At 37.5% G+C, this 10756-nt stretch overlaps 1 protein-coding gene across 1 annotated transcript in view; it reads right to left on the bottom strand.

Annotated features, from left to right (window-relative positions):
- DMXL2 (Dmx like 2) overlaps window positions 1-10756 on the bottom strand; it is a 142149-nt gene that overhangs the window by 36023 nt on the left and 95370 nt on the right. Inside the window, exons 17-19 of the mRNA XM_027099798.1 lie at window positions 8549-8776; window positions 4724-6400; window positions 1634-1744 (exon numbers count right to left, since the gene is read on the bottom strand). Coding sequence (XP_026955599.1) covers window positions 1634-1744; window positions 4724-6400; window positions 8549-8776 — 2016 coding nt within the window. The remainder of the gene's footprint in view (window positions 1-1633; window positions 1745-4723; window positions 6401-8548; window positions 8777-10756) is intronic.

Here is a 10756-nt window from a genome sequence, read left to right as displayed (position 1 = left end):
CCCTGAGAAAACCATAATTCAATAAGAGTCATGTACCAAAATGTTCACTGCAGCTCTATTTACAATAGCCAGGAGATGGAAGCAACCTAAGTGTCCATCATCGGATGAATGGATAAAGAAGATGTGGCACATATATACAATGGAATATTACTCAGTCATAAAAAGAAACGAAATTGAGTTATTTGTAGTGAGGTGGATGGACCTAGAGTCTGTCATACAGAGTGAAGTAAGTCAGAAAGAGAAAGACAAATACCGTATGCTAACAGATATATATGGAATCTAAGGGGAAAAAAATGTCATGAAGAACCTAGGGGCAAGATGGGAATAAAGACACAGACCTACTAGAGAATGGACTTGAGGATATGGGGAGGGGGAAGGGTAAGCTGTGACAAAGTGAGAGAGTGTCATGGACATATATACACTACCAAACATAAAATAGATAGCTAGTGGGAAGCAGCCGCATAGCATAGGAGATCAGCTAGGTGGTTTGTGACCACCTAGAGGGGTGGGATAGGGAAGGTGGGAGGGAGGGAGACGCAAGAGGGAAGAGATATGGGAACATATGTATACGTATCTGATTCACTTTGTTATAAAGCAGAAAGTAACACACCATTGTAAAGCAACAATACTCCAATAAAGATGTTTAAAAAAAAAGAATTTTCAAGCCCTTTGATTCAGTAATTTCACTACTAGAAAACAAACATGAGGAAGTAATCAGATATATACATAAATATTTATATGCAAGGTTATAAGGTCACTCATTAACAGTGATAATTCAAATAGAAAAAAACAGCTAAATTTGCATTTTTAGAAAAAAATAAAAGACTATATAGATGAATTATAGTTTAAAAACACGACAGAATATGACATATGTTTGTAATCATATTTTCAAAGAACATTTACTGAGGGTAAAGGGTAAGTACTGTGGGTAAGAGTAACAAGCTATAAAGCCTGGTATTCCAGGTCCTACAATACTAAAGCATATTTTATGGGGCTGTATCCAGGATGCTGGTTTCAAAAGGAACACAGCCCACTGCACTGGAATTCTCTATTAACAAATAGCCCTGTATCTTGGCAGGTCACTTTAAACTCTATAGTTTTGATTTTTTAATCTATTACGTTAGGGGGCTGATATAAACCTATACATCGCAAATCAGGGTATGTGGCAGTGTGCTAGAAGTATACAAACCTACTGGATTACTGTACGGCAGATATTCATGAAACATCAGCTTTACTTGTAAGTAAATAACTTAAAACATAATGCTTATATTAAAATAAACACAAATAATAATGCATAGGACAAAATTTACATAATTTTTAAAGAAAAGGTATCAGGCGTCATAGAAATTCAGGGCCACTTTAGGTTACAACCTCAGGCATACCAGTTTACTTAAACTACTATGACTTTAGTGACTGAAGTCTGAGAAACTGAGACAGATGAGCAAAAGTCACAGAATACAGCTGAAAAATAACATAGAAAAAAGGTAAGTGGGTACCTTATTTTCCTGTGACAGGAAGATCTTAAGGCTGGTGATAGGTATGCATATGTTGATTTACTAATGCTCAGACACAAATATGAATATACTAACCACTTCAGTACAAAATAAAAGTTGCACGAAGGTTCAAACAATACCTTGATGAAGCAGCTGTACTCGGTATAAAGGAGGCAGCGATGTCAAAAGGCAAGTGTGCAAGCGCATAGCTAGTAAGTACCGCAAACCACACTCATCTAATGTGTCTCTTCCTGCAAAGAGGAAATATGTTTAAGGAAAAAGGAATGCAACAAATCACAAACCAGTAAAAAGTTAGAAAATAAACATTAAATTTAATAATTTACACAAAAAAAATATATATTTTTGAGTGTATTCCTTTCTGAACACTTCAGTATCTTTATTTATACAGCTTTACAAAAAGCATATGTATATATTAAAACTGCCAAATGAAAAATAATTGGGAAAAATATAAGTACCTATTAGTACAGGTAATAATAGTACTTAGAGCTACTCATAATAAATGAAAAGGAAAGAAATCTTGAAATCCAATAAAAAATATATTAGCTATAGTAAGTTAGGTATAATTTTTTTAAATATTTCCTGTGCAAATTCAGATGAGATTTAAAAACAGGAATTACATAATAAAGTAAAATTATTTATTATATGATTAAATAGGTAATATTTTCTAGGTTGGTTAGCTCCAATGAAATACAGAAGATTCATTATTCAAAGATTTCAAATTTGACTCCCCAGGCTACTGTTACCAAGTTAAGGCTGAACTCCAACCTTGATTCCACAAATTTACTCTTAGTCAAAAGTTGAGCAGAGGTATCAAAGCATGGCAAGTTTACTCAAAATTATAGCCACTGTTGGATAAAAGAAACAGAAAAATACTAACAGTGCCTAGCCTGGTAACTGCCACTTAGGAAGTACTCAAGAGTATTGAATCAAATATTTTCTTGAAGAAAATAAAACGTTTTAAATTGTCAAAGTTCCACCTCTACTTCCCATCAGCTATATTTGTTCATCCACTCACTCATGTATTCATTCACAAAGTAAGCATCCGCTACATTGGAGGCACAGTTAAGGTACTGGGGGTTTGGCAGGGATAAGGCAAAGTCCCCACTCTCAGGGTGCTTACACCTTAGGAGACAGAGACAAACAATGAAGAGGTAATGTGTCTAGTGGAAATTAATGCTATTGAGAGAAATAAAGCAGGACTGAGAGAAAGGGAGTGCTGGGGTAAGAGGGTTCTATTTGATATGAGGCCAGGGAAGAACATTCCAATAAGATGACATTTCAGCAGAAATCTGAGGAGGTAAGGGAATGAGGCACACCTAAATCTGGAAGACAAGTATTCTATGCAGAGGAAACAATATGCGCAAAGACTCTGAGACAGGAATGGGCCTAGTGTGTTTGTGGGACAGCAAGGAAGACAATGCAGTAGAATGAAAGTGAGCACAGATCACAAAGAGCCTTGTAGATCACTGAAGCATTTGGCTTTTTGTTCTAAAGTGAGATGGGAAGCCACAGTGTTTGTTGAGCAGAGAAGAGATTTAATGTGATTTTGTTTTAAAATAATCACTAGTTCCTATGCGAAGAGCAGACTGGGGTAACAAGAACGAAACAGTTTAGTAGGAGACTTTGTCAATAATTAGGCAGGATGTGACGTGACTTGGACCAGAGTGGTAACAGGAGAGGTGATGAGAAATGACTGGAGTCTCCATACAGTAGAACTAATAGCATTCGCCAATGGACTGGATTAGGGCGGGAGAGAAAGCAAGAGTCAGGAATACCTCTAAATTGTCTTACTTGAACAAATGGAAGGATTCATTTACTTAGAATCCATTCACTGAGATGGCAACTATTTAATCTCTGAGCTTCGGTTTGCTACCTGTGAAATGGAGACATTCATTCCTGCCTTATCTACCTAATGAAAACCCACTGTGACCAGGAGGAACCATTTTTATATTGCCTAACTAAGGATACAGTTCTGTATCCGAAAATTTAAACTATGTTTCATGGATTATGATGTATCTATTTTCTGAATGTCTCAAGTAAAAACTCTTAACATATATTAAGTTTGCAACAAAGGCTTAAGGCTGTTCTGGGGAGAATCTTGCTCAACTGCACACAACCTCATAATGATTCAAATTTTTTTTAATTAATATGGTTAGAAAATAACTCATAGGCAAAATCCTCTAGAGGTCACTAGTTATTTTAATCTACAGAAAACCTTGGAGATATATTATAAAGACATAAACCTATACGAAGAGATATATTCCAGGTAGCTTTGAGGAACAGTCTTTTTCCCTCACACTTGGAAATCTCGTGAAATAATTAAAAGAGTATAGGCTTGGAGGCAACGATTTACCCACATCTGAACCCCAGTTCTGCCATTTACTACCTACGTGACCTTATGTGTCACTTAATCTCCCTAAGGATCAGAGTCTTCGTCTATAAAATTAAGTATAATAGTGGCTACCTACTAGAAGACTGTTGTAATAATTAAATACAATAAAGTACATGAAGCACCTGGCACATAGCAATTGTTCACTCCTCCACAATATTTACTGAATGAATGAATGATCAATCATTTTCGGTTTCCTTTGCTAATGTCATCATTTAGAATCAACACCATTACCTTCAACTATCTGCATAAAAAAGAATGAAATCTAGTTTCAGGAGGCAGCCAAAATTTTTCCAGTTACAGAATGAATTAAGCAAGACACATGTTACATTAAAATGTATGAAAACCCCTTTCTCAAGAGACTTTTTGGAGAAAATTAGGTAATTATAAAAATTATTTATACCTAGAAATGTGAAGATGAACAAGTTGAGCCCAGGGGGTCCTTACAACCTGGTGGTTCAATAGTAAAATTAACAAATGGGCCATTATTATCACTAAAATTAAAATAAACCATAGGAATCAATCTGTTCAAAAAAAACAAAAGACTATATGTCCAAAATGATATGAAGGTTTCAGGGTAAAAATTCATGTGAGGATGCACACAGATATCACAAATACGTAAAGTCCCATGCACAAGTCAGAGCCTACCCCAATCACCTTTCCTTTTACAACTAATCATTAATAGTAACTATCAACTAGAGAGGTCATCTCCCTGCAAGGTTTAAAGAAAGACTGCAATTTAATATGTGAGTCATTATATAGATAAATACAAACAGTTCTATTAATGATAACTTTATAAATTTTTAGTTAGAGTATTTACCTGAGTAACTCTTATCTCTGTTTTCATCAAGCTCAGTACTGGTGGTAGCCACTGTATCAGCCAAAGCTACAAGGAACATCTGCTCCAAACGGGTAAGGCCTGGTAGACTTGAGTGCATAAGATGACTTGAAAGTACCCTAGCATGTTCTTGGCCAAAGTAAGCTGGTCCGTATTGAGAAAGATTTATTACTTTTGATTTGTTTTCTCTTTTTTCTGGCTCTAAGTCAATATCATCTGTTGTTATATCCTGGATTTGGAACAGCTCTGAATATTGATCCTCTGGTTGACTTTCCATATGATCTTCATAGCTCTGTGGTATTTTTGTACTTTCTTCTGAAATTCTGTAGGTTGTATCTTGATCGGCAGCAAGCAATGCATATAACGGTAGTGGGGGAATAGAATCTATCTCAGTATAATCTCGAGTACCATCTTTCCCTATGGTGACTGTATCCTTTGCTGTACTGCCACTTACACTAATGGTTCGAGAAAGATGTCGCTTAGTTCCTTCTCCAGCATCAGCATCTCTAACTATTGCAACTTCTCCTGCAATGCATTTTACTAAATGAGAGAGAATAGCTTTAGCCCTGCGAACTTTCCCTAAGTCCATCAATTCTAACAGCTGGGTTGGATGATACTGCGGGAGAGTAGGGGAAAGTACATGTGCAGCCTCAAATAAGCCACCATCTTGAGCTACAGTTGGTGAACAAAAAATATCATCAGCAATGGCTGCTCCCTCAACAATACTTTTTCTTGACAACATATTAGATTTAAAGGCAAAATGATCTTGTACTGCTGTCTCTTCTGCATCAGGACCATCAGCGTCAACGTCTCCAAATTTGACAGCATGCTTCCACTGTGCATATACATGCATTTCACAATCCATTCCTACCACCAATATCCCATCTCTTACCCAAGAGAGAGAAACAGGCAGTGAAGGTGTACCATCAACAGAAGACACTAAGTCTATAGATCTAAGAAGAACCCATCTTGACCTAACTCCTTGCTTGATACTTCCACCTAGTGGTAAAGTAATGACAGCTACTCCATCCTTACTATTGATTTGCTCAGTCACAATTCCTGAAAGCCGCCCATACATGAAGATATTAGCACCGACCCCTACTGTGAGAATGTGGGAGCCATCTTCTTTTGATACCCAGTCCAAATGTACTAAATGTTTGATATTGGGAATAAGATATCTATCCTTGCTCAAAAGTGCATCTGATTTGCTGTACACAAAGAGATTACTGTCGACACTGACCCTTGAATCAAGTACACTCCCAACTTTGACCAAATCATCAAGATGAATTGTTTGTTCTAAAACCCATTCTGACCCTCCTGTAGATTCACATTCAAATATGCAAACATGCATGGAAAATTCTTTAGAAACAAAACCATTGTGGTGGATAGGTTGTTTGTAAGCCACTGCAAGGCGACCCGTGTATGAACAGCTAACAGCAACTGGTCTTCCCACAATGCTCACTGTACTGCTGTTATCTTCTCCTTCATCATTCATCAAGGGCCATCTCCTCCAATGATAGGTTTCCTTCTCATCACTTTTACATTGTAGATTGGTTTCCATACTACATTTCCAGAAGCGTACTTTATTGTCAGAACAAGTTGTAACCACTAAATAAGGTGCCAGGCACACTGGATAAATTGAAGAGGAACTCAGGTGGCCTTAAAAAAGAAAAAGCAGATCGTCATAATAATAGAAACACAAAATAATATGCTAATAATCAAATTCTAGAATGTGATTAATCCAAATCCACTATGAGCTTCTTCAGAGTAACTCTGCAGTCCCCTGCTAAACCAAATATTTCATTAAAATAAAACTCAAAAGCAATGAAACAAGTCAATGCTTAATCAATAAACCTGTCACCTGCTGTAATTTATATGTCTTTACCACACATGCCTCACTGGACTTTCATTCTATATCTTTTATCACTTTCATCATAAATACTTAAGTAGTCATTAAAATTTGCCTTTCAAATTCCCCTAACTGGCCCTCAAATAATCCAGACACTAGATCTACCCCCACCACAAAATGTTTTCAGTCAGCTAAACAGACACTAGATCTCACCTTCTTAACCAGGTTTAATTCATGCTCTCCTAACACTGAACCAGAACCCTCATATTTATTCCTGACTGCCAAAGACTAACACTTCCCATCTATTGTCAACTATAACATGAGGGGAGGGACTTCCCTGGTGGTGCAGTGGTTGAAAGTCCGCCTGCCGATGCAGGGGACACGGGTTCGAGCCCTGGCCCTGGAAGATCCCACATGCTGTGGAGCAACTACGCCCGTGCGCCACAACCACTGAGCCCACATGCTGCAACTACTAAGGCCCGCACCTAGAGCCCGTGCTCCACAACAAGAGAAGCCACCGCAACGAGAAGGCCGCGTACCACAGCAAAGAGTAGCCCCCGCTTGCCACAACGAGAGAAAGCCCGCACGCAGCAACAAAGACCCAACGCAGCCAAAAATAAATAAATTAAATAAATTAATTTAAAAAAAAAAAACAACTATAAGATGAGGGGTAACAGTGATTAAGGTTGGGATCAGAAAGCCTGGATTCAAGTTCCATTCTATCAATGCCTTCCTAACAGTGGGAAAGGCACTTAAACGTCCGAGCCTGTTCTATCTAAATAATAGGGAGGGGCTTCCCTGGTGGTGCAGTGGTTGAGAATCTGCCTGCCAATGCAGGCGACACGGGTTCGAGCACTGGTCTGGGAAGATCCCACATGCCACGGAGCAACTAGGCCCGTGAGCCACAACTACTGAGCCTGTGCGTCTGGAGCCTGTGCTCTACAACAAGAGAGGCCGCGACAGTGAGAGGCCCGCGCACCATGATGAAGAGTGGCCCCCGCTTGCCGCAAATAGAGAAAGCCCTCGCACAGAAATGAAGACCCGACACAGCCAAAAATAATAAATAAATAAATATTTAAATAAATAAATAATAGGGATCATGTTACTACTTCCCTTGGAGTTTTACTGTCCAACAAGACATTTGAAAGCATTTTACAGAGTCCCCGCAAAATGTAATTTATCATTATTAATTCCAATAAACTTATTTGAGTATATCCTAAACTTTCCAAATACTTTGAAAGATTCAAAAGCTGACCTAAATCTGCACCTGCCACAAAAGCCCAGAGTAAACTCTTAATGTGGTCTTTCCAACTCTGATTCTAAACCTGTGTTAGGGATGAGTAAGAGAACCTCATACTCAAAATCATTCACCAGTAATTGGAATAGTCTTGAACCTCCAATTCTGGTTCCCCAAAAACACTATTCGAGGAACTCCTCAATTCAAATTCCACAATGACAGAACATTTTAAAATACAGATGCCAGTCCTGCTCTTTAAACTATTTTACCAACCTTGCTAATGCCAGTATCGCTCTAGGCAAACCAAACTCTAATCCTGTATCCTATATTTTTCCCCCAAAGTATCTGCCAACTCTTGGTGAAACATACTTAATAACAGCAATACTGTGGATGAAAAGCCTTAATTAAAAAAAAAAGCTTCAATAATTCACATACGACCATTTCTTTGCAATTTCACTATCACAGTATTCCTATTTATAGGAAATCACAGCATAGGCAAGAAACCTTGCATTAAAACATTCACACTATTTTCTGTCAAGCTGATTACATTTATCACAGGAAATTATTTCTAAAACAGACATGTTTCTAAATAGAGGTATCGTTAGTAGAAAACAAATCTTTATTTCAGTGTCAACTCTGCACATATTTCAGAAGAGTTCACCCATTTTATGCACTGAAGATTGCTCTGAGCTACAACTGTCCGGTCTTAAAGTTACGTTACCTGCTGAAGGCGTTGCTCTTATTACTTCAACTCCTACCGGGAGATCAAGAGGTCGGCTATATACCCGTCTAGAACTCAGAATCAGTTTACTAGCAGTTTGAAGGTTGGCGATTGATGAAGAATGTGGTATGGGGCTCACACTAGGAGAGGTTTCTGGAGAAGAGTCTATGTTCTTCTGTCCAGGGACTGAAAGTAGACTCTCTGATGAAACACCTTCTGCAGCTTTAGCTTTGAAAATAAATTAAGAAATTAAGAAATATATTAGTATCATCACTATCTACATGAGCTAGATAATATTTTGTGATGATTTAAGAAACATGATTTCTTAAAAGTGCTCTGGAGACAAGATCAATTTTCAAACTTTTGCTCAGTTACCTTGATAGAATTTTTTTTTTAAAACTATTTTACTCTTTCTTAGCATCAACAATTGCATCACAGGGATACTGTCAGTGAAGAATCACAACATGTAAGATCTAGGAAAAAAACAAGTTCTCTAGCCCAGTGTTCTCAACCTTTAAAACACATCAAAAGCTTGAGGAACTTTTAACATGAAGGTTCTCAGGCCTAACCACAGAAACACTGACTCAGTTGTTTTGGGGTAGATCCCATAAATCTGCATTAATAAGCAGCCCAGGTGTTTCTGAAACAGATGGGTCATAAATCAAACTTTGAGAAATAACAAGGTACAGCCTCACTTAATAGATGAAGAAATTTAAACTTGGAAAGCTTACTGATTTTCCTTAGGTCATAAAATTAGCTAGCGGTAAAGAAGACATTAAAATACCAGCCTACTAACTATCAAGTGCTGAAACAAGATAATAAACAAGAACATATAAAAGTTCCAAGAACATATAAAAGTTCCAAACAAATTTAAGATAGTATTAGTTGAATGGCTTTGTAAGCATATTGACCTTGATCTTTGTCCAAAAAGCTTCCAGCTTTCACCTTCAGGTGGAGTGTAAATCTCTAAGCAGATTTAGTTATCTGTGCTTCTGCTACATGTAAGAGATACTTGCATCACATTTATTTATTTGTATGTCCATCTCCCTCCCCGCCATTAGACTATGAATTCATCAAGGGCAAGGATGAGGTCTTATTAGCTTTATACATCCCGAGTAGCACCAGAATACGGAGAGATAATAATCAATCCCCTTTTGCTTCTGGTGGATTTTAAATATGCCAATCTCTTTTATAATGGCAGACCACTAAATAAGAAACGTGAGAACATTTTTTGTAAAATAGAATAAGACGACAAACTTGAATCAGTAGTCAGAAGACAGAAATACTACTCCTACTCTAAAACTAACTAGATATGTTGCCTTAAGCAAGGTACTTCATCATCTCTAGCTATTTTCTCACCTGCAAAATAAGGCTGAACTGAGTCATTTCTCTTTCTGTAAACCAGGCAATTTTCTAATGCATATATCTCATGCAAAGAAAGAAAATAAGAGCAGGGGGAAAAAGCAAAAGAAAGGCTTTAAAGCCAGAAGACCTAATTTTGAAACTTAGTCTGTGACAAACTAGATGTGTCATTTGGTCAAGTTACTTAATATTATTCCATTAGTAAACTGAAGGTAACATCTATCTCACATATATAAAGTACCTATCTCAGTGCCTGGTACCTAGAAGGTACTCCAAATGTTCCTTCCCCACCTAAATGTAAGTCTAGTCTATCGCTTCACCCTTTGCCAGGATTTTCAACACACTGCTAAATTCACGTATCAGCTTTAATGGCAATGTACACCATGTTAAATCTGCTGCACATTTTAGAACCACAAGATAGATGCTTTATGTCAAAGCTAAAGATAGCATATGATTTGTTTGCTTCTACTGTAATCTTACTGTTTGTGACCTTTTACTGCTGTCACAAACAGAGTAAGCAAGGCAACTCTATACTAGCCCAGACCTGAGGGGAAGAGCAGTGGGATACTTCCTTCATAAGCAGGGGGACAGAAGGCATCACATGATTCCTATCCTACCACAAGGATCTGTTGCTACCTCTATTAATCTCTTCAGAACCATTCCTGGCTCTGTGCTCAACTCTAGAAAATACTATATTCTCTGGTGGGTTAAGAATTCTCTTCCCGGAGGGTATTATGCTAAATGAAATAAGTCAGACGGAGAAAGACAAATACTGCATGGTTTCACTCATATGTGGAATAGTTTTTTAAAGTAGTAAGTGAACAAACAAAACAAAACAAAGACTAA

This window comes from Aethalodelphis obliquidens, unplaced genomic scaffold (assembly GCF_003676395.1).
Source record: "Aethalodelphis obliquidens isolate GAN/ISIS:26980383/991018 unplaced genomic scaffold, ASM367639v1 scaffold142, whole genome shotgun sequence".
Taxonomy (NCBI): domain Eukaryota; kingdom Metazoa; phylum Chordata; class Mammalia; order Artiodactyla; family Delphinidae; genus Aethalodelphis; species Aethalodelphis obliquidens.
Note: the sequence above shows the minus strand (reverse complement) of the source record. Positions and strands in the feature narration are given on the sequence as shown.